This window comes from Eurypyga helias, unplaced genomic scaffold, assembly GCF_000690775.1.
Source record: "Eurypyga helias isolate BGI_N326 unplaced genomic scaffold, ASM69077v1 scaffold5757, whole genome shotgun sequence".
NCBI lineage: Eukaryota > Metazoa > Chordata > Aves > Eurypygiformes > Eurypygidae > Eurypyga > Eurypyga helias.
In genome coordinates, this window is record NW_010260967.1 from 28,960 (window position 1) to 44,986 (window position 16,027).

General features: G+C 38.1%; 1 protein-coding gene across 1 annotated transcript in view; it reads right to left on the reverse strand.

Moving 5' to 3' along the window:
• Positions 1 to 13,780, reverse strand: part of LOC104512280 (calcium-dependent secretion activator 2-like) — a gene marked incomplete at its 3' end in the record, with an annotated part of 37,022 nt that extends 23,242 nt beyond the window's left edge. Inside the window, exons 1-3 of the mRNA XM_010155200.1 lie at positions 13,697 to 13,780; positions 10,131 to 10,367; positions 5,873 to 5,994 (exon numbers count right to left, since the gene is read on the reverse strand). Of these exons, the coding sequence (XP_010153502.1) occupies positions 5,873 to 5,994; positions 10,131 to 10,367; positions 13,697 to 13,705 (368 nt within the window). The remainder of the gene's footprint in view (positions 1 to 5,872; positions 5,995 to 10,130; positions 10,368 to 13,696) is intronic.
• Between the last annotated feature and the right edge of the window lie 2,247 nt (positions 13,781 to 16,027).

The following is a 16,027-nucleotide window of genomic DNA, read 5'->3' on the forward strand; positions in this document are numbered from 1 at the left end:
TAGTCAAAAAAACAGGTGAAATCTGTCAACTAAAAGACACTGTTCAAGAAGCTAAATCCTAAAGAGAATGTATCCTCAGAAGATACAACAGGAAGCATATGAACAAGCAGCTAAGCATGGTTAGATCAGGCACTATGAAACTGCAATCTACTTACCCCTCTGTAAAAATCTCATGTGTAAATATACTCATTTTAACAAAAAACCAAACAACTGGAACACGACCCCACCCAAGGAGAGTTTGTCAGCTTGCCAGCATCAGACCAGTTTGACTACTGCCTACCCAACCAGTAAGAACTTCTGTTTCTGTCCCTTGTTACTGACCAAAATGAATCTCATTTATCCAGATCTATCAGACATGTACCAGTAGCAGGTGGGGGAAAAAAAAAAGTGCCTTCCTTTTTCCTTACATAGTGTACAGCTGTGCCATGAAGCACAATTTAGGTGACAGTTGTAGGTTGTCTGCCTTGATCAGAAATAAAAATTAGGAAGTTGCAAGGACTATGCTGAAGAAATAAAACTAACTGATGCTTGGAACATGGTTGTCACCAGTTATAAATGTGGTCTATCCTTCTTCCCCTCAGAAATTTAATCTTCGGTCAACCCTCAAAACATTATTATTTTTTTCATGACTATGAAATACCAGGAAGTTCTAAATTTTAGAATTAAAGCCTCTCCTGTGCTTTCTTTTCAATGGTTCTATAAAATTTTTGCTAAGTAATCTTTAATTATGTATTCACAAGTACTGTCATACTTCATATACTTTATGGAATTAACGATGGTAGAATATTGCAGAAAAATAACATGAGCAGCATTTACTTGATTTGTGCAGTCTTGACTGAGGTTCTCTGCCTCCTTGGTCAGATATTTAATCATGCATTCTTCAAATACTTCTAATATATAATAGCCATTTTAATAAGGTTATGCAGTCACTGGCAGCAAAATATGATAATCTCATTTGTCTTGTATACATGAAGAATATCCTGGGCCCATTAAAATTTTCTCATCATGCAAGACATGATCTTTTTTCATAAATACGTGACAAGGGAGTATCAATCATAGTTATAAAAGATAGCATATTTGTGTCTTTTATCTTTAGGCATGAGTATACCTATCCAAAAGATGACACTTTCACGAAACCACATTATTTAATATTCATAATGACTAAAAATCAATGATAAGAAAACATGTGGACACCAGACTTCGCAAGACCAAAAACTAAGCCACATCAGTAGCATTTGGAAAGTGAAATTAGCCCTGGATTTTGCAAGATGACTCCCTGTGGTGGCACAGCAACAAAGTTATGCAAAGCTTAGTACAACTGAAGGGGTCCTCTGAAGGCTCTGCTCACTGATCTCTGGCAGAAAAGGTCACGGGCTATGTTGGAGGGATTTTCAGCAGGGCTAAAAGGCAGGAAACAGTTGGAAGGAATGAGGAAATATTTTACAGCCAGTAATAAAAATTTTATATGGTTTACATGTGAATCTGTACAACTGATCTGTTTGTAAAACTGTCCAAGAGAAGGTCAGTCAAACTCCATTGTTTTACAGCATCTGCATTTTAGAATGACAATAACATACTCTCTAACATACATACGAACAGTGCTTCACTTAGTTTCTTAAAGAAGTAAATGAAGCACTTCAATATAAACTCACAAATTATTATTCAGACAGAGAAAGCACAGAGAGGTTAAAAGTAATAAGAAACCAGGAAATACTTCTTACTGATAACCTGTTGGGATAAAACTGTGCTCTCCTCTCTGGAACTCTACTTAGGTCCTTCCCTTTAAAAAAGAACACTCTTCCTAATCATAGAATCATAGAATGGTTTGGGTGGGAAGGGACCTTAAAGATCATCTAGTCCCACCCCCCCTGCCATGGGCAGGGACACCTTCCCCCAGACCAGGTTGCTCAAAGCCTCATCCAGCCTGGCCTTGAACACTTCCAGGGATGGGGCATGCACAGCTTCTCTGGGCAACCTGTTCCAGTGCCTCACCACCCTCTTTGTGAAGAATTTCTTCCTGATATCTAATCTAAACCTCCCCACTTTCAATTTAAACGTGTTACCCCTTGTCCTGTCACTACAGGCCCTTGTAAAAACTCCCCTCCCAGCCTCCTTGTAGGCCCCTCCAGGTACTGGAAGGCTGCTATAAGGTCTCCCCGGAGCCTTATAATTTCCTTATTACTCTTAAGGTATGATTCAGGGATTCAGAGGAATACTTAAATACATATTTATAAAAGTAACTGAGAAAATACACAGCATTTTGGAAAGGTAGATAAATCCTGAATTAAGTCTCCACTTGACTCATGCTTCTCCACTCTAGGGCCTCACTGCCTTGCACTCCGTTTTGAAGCATTCATCTGAGTATCGTTTTCTCCTTTACACTGTCAAGGCTTTTGAAACTTCTGACTGAGCAGCAGCATTGCACTGCATACACTGATGTTTCACAGATGAAAAAAATAGGCATAAATAATTCCCTATACTGCTTCTCTTCACAAATGCACCTACCAGTTCAAAACTATAAACCAACTACAGAAAATGTGTGTGACAAGCACATGATTTGGAGCTCTTGCCAGCAGTCTCCCACAGCAGGCTGGCGGTAATCATTCACTTTTCATCACTTTCATTCTATGCTTAGTATGAGTGCTTTGCTACCCTTTTCTAGCTGCACGTCATATATAAAATCTGAAGTTATGTTCTCATTTATCTGGGATTTGTCAGTGCAAATATGTTACTGCTAATGATTTGAAGAGTCGAGCTGAACTACAGTTCTTGATTCTCTGGGTTGTTTTATTTTTTTTGCAGTGAGTTTTGTGTTTTCTCCTCCAACCTCACTGATTCTTTTCCTTCCTATCAGAATGACAGTAGCAAAAATTATCCCAGTAAGGAGCCAGCTCCAGCAGCAGGCAAAGTAGGCAGTAGCCCTAGGGCAGCCGACAGCTTGTTTTTTCTGTATCAGAAAAGAGATGGACTGACTGTGCCTGTCCAGCTGGTCACTGGCCTCGACTTACGTAACTGCCCACTGCTGCCAAAGGACTGAGGAGGAAAGGAGGCATCTCTCTTCAGTAGCAGTACCCTTACCAACATCACAACGAGCAGAAAGTCACTTTGTTTTCCACCTCTTCTTACATCTCCCCTTCGCAGGAGAACATCCAACCCTTCGCCCAGTGAATGATCCTCCCCATCGCCCAGGCAGGTCCCTATCAGAGAACAGCGATGAGTGCTGGTAGAAGCAGGGTGCAAGAGGAGGCAGGTGACAGTATGGGACAAAGGATGTGTTGGTCATAAAGGTAAGAAAGATCTTAGAAGGACTGGACACAGGCTGGGATAGGAGAGAGAGGAGTCACACCTTCAGGCTTCTAAAACCTGGGGAGTTCTTCCTGCCTAGAAGAGTATTTCCTAGGCTCTCTTCCACTAGTACAATTCTCTGCTTAAACTCTGCCAAGCCCTTTTAGCTTCCTCTGTTGTCAATCAATAAAAGCAATACTGCTAGTGTCAGTCAAGAAAGCCTGGCTTGGCTCTAACAGAAACATTAAACTGTGGAATAGAGGATCTCCCATTCCATAGGCAGCTTCCTCCATCTTCTTTAGTGTTTGGCCATAATTTGCTAATTTCATGCCTGTCTAATTTAATATCCTCCTTCATTGCCTTGAACTACATCTCTATATATGCTCACAAACTGCATGTCTCTATATGCTCATAATCATACTGTGTGCCAATATCTCATAATTGCTCTTGCCAGAAATGGAAAACACTACAACTCAGAAGAGCATAAGAACTAGACAGGCTTTAGAGCTCTATCAGCTGTGCCTCTTCCAGTTATGCTGTTTTGCAGGACAGCAGGTCAACAGCACCAGTAATTTCTGTCGTTCCAGTGAACAGTTCAGGGCATCTCAATCATCCACTTCCTAAAGATGCATAATTTTATCCATAAAATTTCATATGAATTTGGTTCATACAACGTAATTTACATGGCCTATAACACTATAACCTATAAGCATATAACCTGTCTTTCTCCTATATTCAATCAACTCATACCTACTGAGCCTAAAATCCACTAAATCAGTTTACAAGCTTAAAGCAGGTTCCCAACATCAGCCCTTTTCCTAGAAACACTCCAGTTGTTCTCCTGCTGACTCCATCTATTTTGCAACTCCCTTTTCACAAAGTTTCTACTTGAGAGGTAGGAAAACCAACTAATCTGTTATTAACTTTTACCAGATGTACCTATACATAATGTATACCTTCTCATCGGTTTTAAAACCTTTACCTCAACCTGCAGCCCTCAGTATGTAACAAGTAAATCATGAACTGACCATGAACCATCCCTACCATGTTTTGTCCAACAGATCCGGAAACAAAACCTTTAACATCCACTAACTGTTTTCTGGAAGAAGAATGACTGTGCCCAAGATTCAAGAATTTATATATTCTAGATGATTTAGGGAGATCTGAAGAACCATAAAAATGACATCAGGGGTTAATTGAGGATTTAAAACAGAAGCTAGCAAGTTCAAGGGTGAAGAAAAAAAGACACACACATCATCAGAAGAAATGGGCACCTTGACCGTGACAGCAGGCCAAGGTTGGAGGCACTCATTGCAGGGAACAGTATGGGAGCAACTCTGAGGTTGAAAAGAAAGCACCGCTTGGAGGTGTATTCTCCATGGGAAAGACTTGTGACTCTCATGGGACCCTGAGCCACTAGAAAACATCCCAACAGGTCCATAAATGAGCTGGGAAGATTGCATACCTGCTTATGACCCTGCTCCAATGCATACATCCACGTGTCTTTTATGCTATGTTGCTTTTAGAAGTTCCTCATGTTCTATGTGTAAGCGGTAAGACTGAGCATTCCTATGTCCTGGAGAAGGAACACAGCCAGAGACTGCGACGAGTGAATTTTAACTTCTGCAAAGATGTCCGGAGTAGGCTGCTGGCTTACTTGTCAAGAAAATTCGTTGCAACTAGGATAAAGTCCACCAAATTAGATCTCCTTCTCTCAACCCCAGAAGAGGCAGATAAAACTCTCTGCTTATGATTTTGCCTAAGAGAAATCCATATTTGTGGTCTGAATGGAACAGAAACTACCATCCCAACTCCGTTGAAGATATTTTCTCAGATACTGTAACAACTGCAATTTTTAAATTGTCTTTCAGAAGACACACTATGGTGCCAGTAAAATTCCAACATGCTGTCTGGAAAGTTATCTACAAAAGATTCCAAACGACATTTTAACAGAGAGAAAAGTGTCTGAAGTCAGTGTGTAGGTCAAACAAATCAACCAAAAAAACACACTTAATTTTCTTCCTCTCTGCTATTCTGACTGGTTCAGCTACAGATGGCACGATGTTATCCCCCTCCAAGTCAGTTTGCCGACTGCTTTCCTCAAAAATTAATTGAAAGAAGTGGATCCTATAATTTAAAATGAAATGGGCTCAGCAGGTGAGTAAGCTTTGCCAAGATTGATTACTGAGTATTGATTTTCAACCCGTTGTACAAGTTACACTCTACAAGGCCACTTGCACATTAACCTAGAATACATAAAATCACCTCGGGCTAATATCTATCGAGAGGTTCGCTTTTGCAGAGGTTGCAGGTAAGAACATGATGCTACAGTCTCTAGCTCTTTTCCTCACACATATGTTCAATAGCATTTACTTGGACAGCATTCACACTTTGTACTTACTTCACCATAAATAACTATTGTTTGTATTTTCATTTTTCAGAAAGAATTTAAGATTATTTCCCAGGAAATAAAACTTCATATAAGCTAGCACTAAGTTAATCATAAAAACTGTAAAGATACTCAGTTAGGTTCCCCAGTGACATGAAGGAAAGAAATGCCGGATGCAGTGACAGCAGAGCAGCTTACTGTGGCCTGGAAGCTTCTGCTTGGTCCGTCTGAAGCTTCTCGCCCCCCTCCACTTCCATGGTGCAGTAGACAATTCGATTGGGAGCGACTGACTTTAAACCTTGCACCTCCATGATAACAATCTGAGGAAAAGCAAGCAAATTATCCTTCAGAAAACATTACACAGCACAGCTATTGCAGTACTAAGCTCCACGCAGGTAAAAAAAAAAAAAAAAGAAAACATCCCCAAACCACACTCACTCAAATCTTCACAGACAGAGAAGACTTTTAATTTTGCCCTCTTTTTCCACTTTCAGCAACATATAGTAGGAAGTGAAGTTTTTGCTCTGTTTCTACTTGGACAACAACCAAAATTTCACTCTAACCATACTTTAAACACTAACAGTTAAATTTAAGACTAATGTCTAAACATAATTCTAAATGCTAATACATGAGGAACCCTATCTTTCAAGCAGTCACCAAAATAAGCATGCACAGAATGAAGAGGTTACTAAGTCAGGCTGTAGATGGGACAAGTACATACACTGATCACATCTAGAAAGGTTAATTGCAGTGCAGGGACACTGGGGGTCTCAACCCTTGAATCTCAGAAGCGATTTGCTGTTGTGCTGAACGTGAGGCAGGTCAGAGCATCCCAATCAGCAGCTGCAATTCCCCGCCGCCCTCCCCCCGCTACCTACCTTGTTTCCTTCTCCCAGCTCAGAACATGCAGTGAGGTTCGGTGTGCATATGGGGATGTGGGGAAAAAGAAATGAAAAAAGCCCCCTCTACCAGCTGTGCCCTGATAGATTTCCTCACCAGGGAAATTCTGAGATTGGCAGATCCCATAGTTTTTCCAGCTCCTCTAAACTAGTCAGTTATAGCTCAGAAGAGCCAAATGCAGTCTTACTCCAACTGGTCTCCGCCTTTTATAAACCTTACGGTTTGTCACTGTGTGAAATTATTGGATTTTTTACACATCAGATGTTTCTAATTCAGAGGAGATTTGAGAAGAAAGTCAGTTTTCCCCGCTTGCTTTGGAAAAAGCTGCTTTCCTTTCTGGCCCCATTTGGACCTATGAGAAGAAGCTGGAAAAAACACAGTCCATTTGATCAGCAGCGAAGTTGTCCTCAACTGAACCATACACGAAAACGAGTATTTGTTTGGTACCAGACAAAAGTAAAGAGTACTTTTGGTCTCATTAGAGGCAATTGGTTTCTTAGGTCACCAAGCAACTCCTAAAATATTCTGCTATTCAATTGTTTCAATTAAAAAATATTAAGGAAGACTTCACCCTTAGCTGTAAAATTCTTTGTACTTGAAAACTTCCATGACCTCAGTAGTAATTAGATATCTTGTAAAATTGCTAGTTTGGCAACAGTACAGTGAGATGACAGTCATTCATCACTTAGAATATTTTTACATTAATCATATATTTTCAACGCTGCCTATTACATCTTATAAATAATAACAGCAATTCAGGGAGAATGATGTAATCATCTCGCTTTTCCATCTTTTATGCTCCAGGAATTCAAGCAGTTATCGAAGTGATGAATGATCACTGAGAGATTGCACTATAGAACCTTCTGCTCATGTTGCCTAGATGGTCTTTCCACATGCCAAACCTATGACCTTGCTGAATGCAGACTTCATGTTTATTCATTGTTATGCTAATACTTCTTTTCCTTGAGTTTCCAATTTAATTGCACTGTACATTTGTCCTCGCTAGCAATTCTGGATTCCAGCAATGGAAAAAAGTTGCATTTAATTAGGAAGGAAACTGTCACTAGGTGATTTACTAGCTCATTAGCTGATAAACAGCTTCCTAAATATTGCTGGTCTATTACTGAAAGTGTCCAACAGCTGAAGAACATGTCATTAAGTCTTCTTCTACTTTGATTTTTATATTTATTTATTTTACAAATTTCTGCAAACAGGCTATTTGAGGAAACAACCAACTTGCAAAACAGTTGCAGCAAGGCACTGGTGCGCATGTCTCTTATCTTAGACAGCAAGGTCCATTCCCATCAGAATATTGTAGGTGTTACCAACATCTTTTGCTGTTCTGTCTCAGTTACTACGTGCAGTGGCAGCACAAACCAGCCCCTTTCTAGCCACCAAGAAATTTTCATTGAGTTTTTTTATTCTGTTCTAATGTTGAGATATGTTATAGATTTTCTGTTCATTGATGTGCCTGTGCAGCAGCCCTCAGCGGGGATTTTGCTGGTTACCCTGCAATTTAGTTCAGTCACATCACAGAAGACATGACATGGGTATGTACATGTGTTATTCAAGAGATATGAAATTGTGCACATACGACCTCACATTTTCCAAAAATAATGTATTCCGTCTCCAAGAAAATGTGATCAGATTTTCTTATTTGCCTTTTTGCATAGAAAAAGAGCAGCTCTTCCATCTTTCAGTTCAAATGAGTATCAGTTCATCTGTTTCCTTTTGCCCTTATACCCTCTGAGATTTCCTTCTCAAGAATAAGATACGCACATACTTGTCCAGCAAGAAACTCAACTATGTGGCTAACATACTTTTAAAATGAAAATACAACCTACTAAAAACTGCTACATGTAGAGTTACCCTTTCATTCTTTGTCTTGCCCTGCAGATTACCAGCCCTGCAGAACATCTGTGTGTTTTATCAGTGATGGCAGAAAAAGAAAGCTAAGTTCACCAGACCCAATAGTCTGTGTTTCTGATGTGAGAGGGGAAGGGTTGTAAACAAAGCAAAACTGCTCCGAATTTACTAGACATGATATCTACTGGCATTTTCCTTTTTGTGATTGTCTCAATCTTTTACTGTGCTTTCCTCCCAGATATCACATCACTTTTAGTACATACTTAGTATTTCTCTCTAGAGGCACAGAGAAAGCTTTTCTTCTTCTTGCACCCCTCACCAAGCAAACTTTCTTGAAGATGGAAAACATTATCAACAAACTTTTTCAGACACTTTTTAGGTGCTTCAGAACTACTGTTTGTTATTGGTATTTATGGCACCATTGCAGGCACTGCATTCCAGCCGAGGCAGACAGAGCGCATGTGATGGAGATGCACAGGATTCAGCACAGGAGTTATCAAACCGTTTTATCATTCCACATACTTCAGTACTAAGGTCTGCACTCCAGTTTTACATGCTTGATGAACTAATACTTTCTGGCATAGAGAATGATGGATCTTACTACTCTTTAAAAGTTGACGTTGGATTTTTACATTACTAGCTAGTAATATTAAAATTGCATACAGTGGGATAAGGCATTTTTCTGTTATATAAAAGATTTAAACTTTTCATCTGTCCTTTTTTGACACTTTTGTTATTCTGTGTGTGTTGATGACATAACAAAAATTGATCTGAATTTTCAGCATTACATGAAAGAAGCAGATGCTTGCTTCTCTTATGAAGAAACATTGTTTAGAAGATAAACGTTTTTGTTTGTTTGTTTTAAACCTTTTAACAACTAATATTAATTCTGTAACATTATCCATCGTCTTAAATAAACTAAAGTCATTTCCAGTGCGTAACAAAGTGTGGAATCTTCTGACTGACAAATATACAAAACACACTCTGGAAATATTTTGATTCTGTTATTATCAAGAGAGATATCAGCATTTCCTGACATGCACATTTGCAGAATTGGTCTTGAACCATGATGCTGTCATCAGACATGTTTAAGTAACCAGCTGCATTTGTGGTTTCTTTCTGAAGTCAGTTGCGTTCTGTATGGATTAGGATTATATATACTCTATAGGATTATATATACTCTACAGGACTCCCTACAGGCCAGGCTTCCTGCATACTCTCAAATAAACATGAACTAGTCTCTTGAGGAAAAATGCAAAAATTTATAAAAAATCTGCTATGGCCACTAGTAAAAAATATTTTTTTCTTTATTCTCTAAATGCTTGAAGTGAGAAAACACAACTTGTTTGTGATGTTCTATTAATCAGTTCCTGATAATAAAGGTGTTTCATTATTACGCTCAAAAGAATGCCTAAGCATTTAATGTACTGGAATTCATTTAAAGTTACATTTGTGTGGGAATTCAACTGCCCACATTGCTGTGTGGACCCAAATGCAACTACTGCTGCAAGGGGAAAACACATCATATAGTTGTGTTCTAACTGCTAATTATCAGAGACAGTGCAGAATTTACTTCCTTATCATAAAATTTTAAAATTACTAAGGAAGGACTAATAACAAAAAAACATCAAAAAATACATACTTTAGTAATTTAAACTCTCAACAAATGTGGTGTGAAATATGTGATTACCTCTAATGTGAAGGAGAGTACCACATCAGACTTCGACAGCTGAACCTCATTTTCATCTCCTATATCCAAGAACGCAGAATTCTGTGATCGCTTTAACTTCTGCAGCTTAAATTCTGGCCCACCTTTAGACACTGGAAGACTTTCCAAATTTGCCATCAACAAATTCACTGAAGACCGCAACTCTTCTATGTACATGTTCTCCATTTCCCTTGTTACGAATTTTGGGAATTTTCTTTCCTTGGAAGATAGATTTTAAAAGTTAAGGAGGAAAAAAAGAAGTCATCCCACATTAGATGTCATGTTAATTTACTAATTTGGTCTCAGTTAGAAATATTTTAAATAAGTGTTAACTCCTATGTCTACCTATTTTTATACCTTCAAAACAGTAATGGCAGGCTGATTTCATCCTATACTAAAATAAATACAGTTAATTTTTACAAGAAGAAATGTAAGTTGAATAAAGAATTCATCATATTACACAAATACAGTGAACAAAATATCTCTGAACACATCAAAAAAATAAAGGGGATTTGTAAAAATGGAGCCTCTCTCCCCCCAGAACCATTTAACCTTAAACCCAGGTTGAATACGTACATGTAAGAAACGTTTTACGTGTGATTTAAGTGTACCAACTGACAATATACCTCCAGTGTTACCTTATTCTAAAATATGTTTTACGTATAAATGAGAAAAAACAATACTCCCCACTTATCATCTGCAAAGGCAGGCACTTTGCTCCTAAACCAGACACTTTTTATTGTTAGCTGTTAGGCAGAGCTTTGAAATATGTTTTACATTAAAACATTTACAGTTGATTTTGTTTTAATGGCAAAGACCAAGCCATCTGCGACCTAGAACACCTGCAGCAAGTCCAGGGCTCTGGCTCATTACCGCATTACAGAGCCAGTGTATTACAGATTGAAAAGGAACAAAGAAAAACAAGCTACTTATAAACTAAAACCACAGCGTAAGGCTCAGGGTGCTGTAGCCATAAATACCCCCCCCAACACTTCAAAGTGTTTTTCAAACTGTACCTTACCCTGCGAGGATCATTCAGTTAGCAGTAGGCCAACATGAAAGACAAAGACGGCAGTTGTTTTGTTTAAAGAACCTTCCTCTTGTTAAAATGCTTTTTCCGCCCCAATATAAAAGTTGGGGAAACTTTTTACAATGTCTTTTGCTGCATATTTTTAAGACCATAATCTTCTGAGATTTAAGAGACCACTGTAAGAATATATGGAGGCCTTTATTTCTGTGAAACCTAAAGATTTGTAGCCACTTCTGTCCCTCATGAGACAAGGGTAAGAATCCTCCATAAGGACTCTGAGGTCTACAAATTTCATTCTCTCCCTTCCTCTCTTTATTTGATTTTTAAGAGGCTGACACAACAACAATAGTGTTCCTTTTCCCCACTATATTTTAGTGCATGTCCACAGGAACGTAATTACATTGATTCGAAAAGCCCACATCGTCAGAAGAACACATACCCCAGCACAACACTGGAATTTGGGGAACTCTCATTGCAACATACTGGGATATATCCTGAAACAAAGACCCTAGAGATGGATGCGAGACACTGATCAGGCTGAGGTGCACACTAGCCTTTAGGTCTGGATTCCGAGTGCTAAAATGGATTTTCAGAACGCATTTCACAAAAAGAAAACACACTGGGTAGTCTCTTCATAGGATCACATAAAAGCTTACCTTAGAAAAGCCTAGCACCAGTTACAATGGGTAGAAAATCCCATTAGCTCATACAGTGATTTCAACTACTTGAGTTATATGAAGAAACAGATGGGCAAATAGATGCAAAAATTCCCCACTGATTTTATTCTGTCACAGATGAACATAATTCTAAGGTTCTTGCCTCCATTAAAAAGGCCAAATTATCTTTTCTACTAAAATAAACTTCTCATATATAATTAACAACTTGCAACAACAAGTAATATAAGAACCATGAATGAGACCTCAACAACAACAAAAAATACTACATGCAGAGATTTCTATTTAGCTCTGCTGATTTTTATTTAATAATTTTCTTACAGGCAGATAACCATTGAAAACCCTTTTCTCTACCAACACAGATGCTAGAATACATAATTCAGTATCAAAAAGCTTTGTTCCTTGGTTTTGAGCTCTCAGAATAAAGTTCATATTTTGCAGCATTTGATTGCTTGGGCTTAAATGACAATAATTCTCACAGCTCACAGAATTAGGACTAGCTTTCAAAGTCCACCACAAAAAAAAAAAAAAAAAATCTGTATTTTAAGTAGTTTGAGATGTATGAAAACTTTGATTTGTGACTTGGATGTACCATACAGGACAAGGAGTTCCTTATTTTGTGCAGAACTGTGGAGCTGACACTGTGGCAACCATAAGAATTTTCAGTTAATGGCTCGGGTGAAAACTGGATGAATAAATTCTTCTTTAAAAAAAAAAATCTACAGCTGCGCAGTGTATGAACGTTAGAGACAGAATGAACAAGATTTACAAGGTCTCAAAAGTGCTGGTAATTTTTACTTGCTTTCAAATGATTTTCAAACTTTTATGGACAGCATTTTGCTTTTTAGGAAGATTATACCTCCAACTTGCTTCTTATGAACTTCACAGACTGAAATGGTAAGTTTTTCCTTTCAAAGAAAAAAAGCAAATCTTAACTGCTTTACAATTAATAACATATTAATATAAAATACTATTTTTCTGCATGCACAGAGTATAAGACAAATGCCTCTAGTATTTTGTAACTTTCAGAGCTAAAGGCAAGAAGGGAACAGAGCTAATTTAGGATTATTGAACAACTTTGATTATAAGCCCAGGCTTGACAGATGACTGAAGAGACTTGAGATTGCCTTTCTGTGAAAAAGGAGTCTTTCCCCAGAATTTAATAAGATACGGTCAGGGACAATACCAATCCCACCTGTGATATTTAATATAGAAGGGCATACTCCTGCCCACTGAAATAAAACGCAAGCTTTGGAAGAGAAAAATAGGCTTGGCTTTCTAAAATTTTAAAAAAGAATTTATAATATCTAATAATCACTAATTTGACCTACAAGACTCACTCATAGTTTGTTACTTGCAATCCTAATATAACCATTGTGAACTTAATCTGTAAATGTAAACTATATTATATACACTTAAAAAGTATATCACGTATAACCTGTAGTAAGACAAACATTATGGTTATAGCCTAAGCACAGCATAATGCACTTACATATAAATGTGTATTTATGTATATAAAAGATGACTTATTTTAGTTCCAAAATACATTCAGTTCCAAATATGCAAAAAAGATATCTTTTGCTTCACCACTGCACTTGTTGATGAAGGAATTGTAGAATCACACAGCACATGACTTTCAAAAACCAAGTTTTGCTGTCTCCCCTGTTGACACAAATACTCCAGGGCAGAAACAAATGTATCTGTTCAACTGGTTTTGGACAGACCTTCCTCAGAAATGATCATCTGATTAATTTTAGAATCAGAAACTGGAAACACACGCTACGTGTTGTCTCATTCAATCTCATATGACAATAGGTTTTTAGTACATGAAAGCACCCACTTACCCTTGCCATTTGTTCTGCCAGTTGTAGTCGTCCATCTAGTTCACGTCTGATCTGGGCTGCTTGCTCGTCTCCGTTATCCAGCTTGGATGGAGAACAAAAATAAAGTTAACTGTGAGAGACACACACTTTATAGTACATAATGTAGTTAAAACCAAAATAGAAATTAATTGCATCCTTTTCGTCTTAAAATCAGTGACACACTAAGCAAATTCATGGCTTTGAGTCTTACCAAGATGAAAGGAATGTAATGGCCACCAGTAACCCGTGGCAGTTAGGGTCTCTGAAGGGTAGCCAGCATTCCCTGCAGTTTTTAATACGCAGGCTAAAGAGAAGCAGCATTATTTTCTTATGAAAATAGCAGCTGAAAATATTTCTCCATGAAGCAGAAATCTGGACTGACAGACTGGCTTAGAAAATGTTTGCAAGGAAATGTGTTCTTTGGTGGCATGAGTTCCTGTAGAGGAATATATAGGTATAAGACTATGCCTTCTAAGTATGGTATTATTTCACTCACATAGCTCTTTTCCCCAAATATTGGCCAACTGCTCACATCAAGGCATATCCCATTCTTGAGTCTCCAGTATTTTCATACCTATGGAATAGTGATGACATCTGACTTTAGTCAGGGAGGTAAAGGGGAAGGACACATCTCTTCACCTCAACAGAACAGCTGGGTCTTAACAGAAAAGAGAATCCTCAACTCATTTTTCTCCTGTTTACTTGTGAAGGGCAGCGTGGGGACGTGTAGGTGAAGTGGGGCTTCACGTCAACGCACAGACCTGCAGGGCTGGTTAAGAGCAAGAAGAGTGATCTGGAAAAGATCGGACCGAGTCCCCGTGGAGGGCATTCTCTGTCCCTGAGGCTAACCACAGGCACAATGCAGCGTGTGCATTTAGAATGTGGCTAAGGCTTAAGGATATCCGTATTGCTCATCACTAAAAAAACCTCAACCTTAAATTGACTAGGGATGTAAACTGGCAAAAATAATTCTCTAATTAAATGAGGTCTTCAGCTAAAGAATGCACATTTAGTTTGGTAAATGATTCATTACATAACACTAATGGTTTTTTTTAAGTAAGACTGCTACTCACTGCATCAGGCCAAATACATAACACCATCTCCTTTGCAGCGTTCCTTGGCTAAATCTATTAGATTTTATTGAACCAAGGCACTCATGAAAATCAAGCAATTTTTTCTTTCAAAATCCAATTTTAAAAACGGAATAATTAGAAATACACTATCCCGTGCTTGCAGGTCAATTACAACATTATGCTTAATGCCAATCTGACCACATTTAGTAACAGGATGAGAAGTTCTCCGCTGCTAGTACGGAAGCGATGACAGAACATGCAATCTGTCACCTGTGCAATCTGGCGTCTCACAAAATCCTTGCAGGAACTCATCCAGACTACCAGAAAGCAAGAGAACAAAACCTGATGGTGTCACCGAAAGAGGCTCGAGTTTAAACTAGAAAGTAGAAGGATTGGAAGGACTGGAAGGATTCTCCCGCTAAGTGTGTCTGTAATTCTGCTCCTAGTTTGACTCTGAACATAAATGGTAAGAGCGTTCTCCATGAAAGCAAGTATTTTAGCTTTGCAGAATACAGTTACAGTATTTCAAATAATATCTATGTTTATATTCTTCCATTTCATAAAAGAGCAAAAGACTTCTTACTGAACTTGTCATGAAGAATATTTCTAACTTCTATTATCCTTTGCATTATAATCACATAACTTTTAAAATTGTTTTTGTTCTAATCCATACAAAAGTCAGTTGTATATGAAAAACAATTTTGTTTTCCTTTTTTGGCTAAGAGGAGGTCAGCATTATTTTAATAATACATCCCATGACAGGCAATTTCTTGAAAAATATTTGAAAAATTATGTATGTAATGAAGTTTTGCAAGTTATGGAAAGAAGCTGAAGAGGTGAAACACCGAAGAATGCTGCTTTACTTACAGAAAAAAAGCCAAGGTGAGAATGAGTGGTAGATCATTCACAGCTGTGCCAGTAAGAAGGTGTTGATATTAGTATTTTTGCAACATGCATAATGAAGCAACAGTGAGAAAAACAGTAACTTTGATACCACGCTCTATGCAAGGTCACTCTACTTTTTATTCTAAATTCAACAACATACATGAAAAACAACTTTGTAAGCAAAGCAGTCAGCGATTATGAATGTGTAATCAATCACTTCATATACCTACTGAATCTCAAGTGAGAACAACACTAAGTAGATTCTAAAAATGCAGGTGGCATTTGGAATTTGTGAGTTGTGCCCACTTTTTTCCATAGGGAAGACACTTGATACAATCATAGAATCACTGGGTTG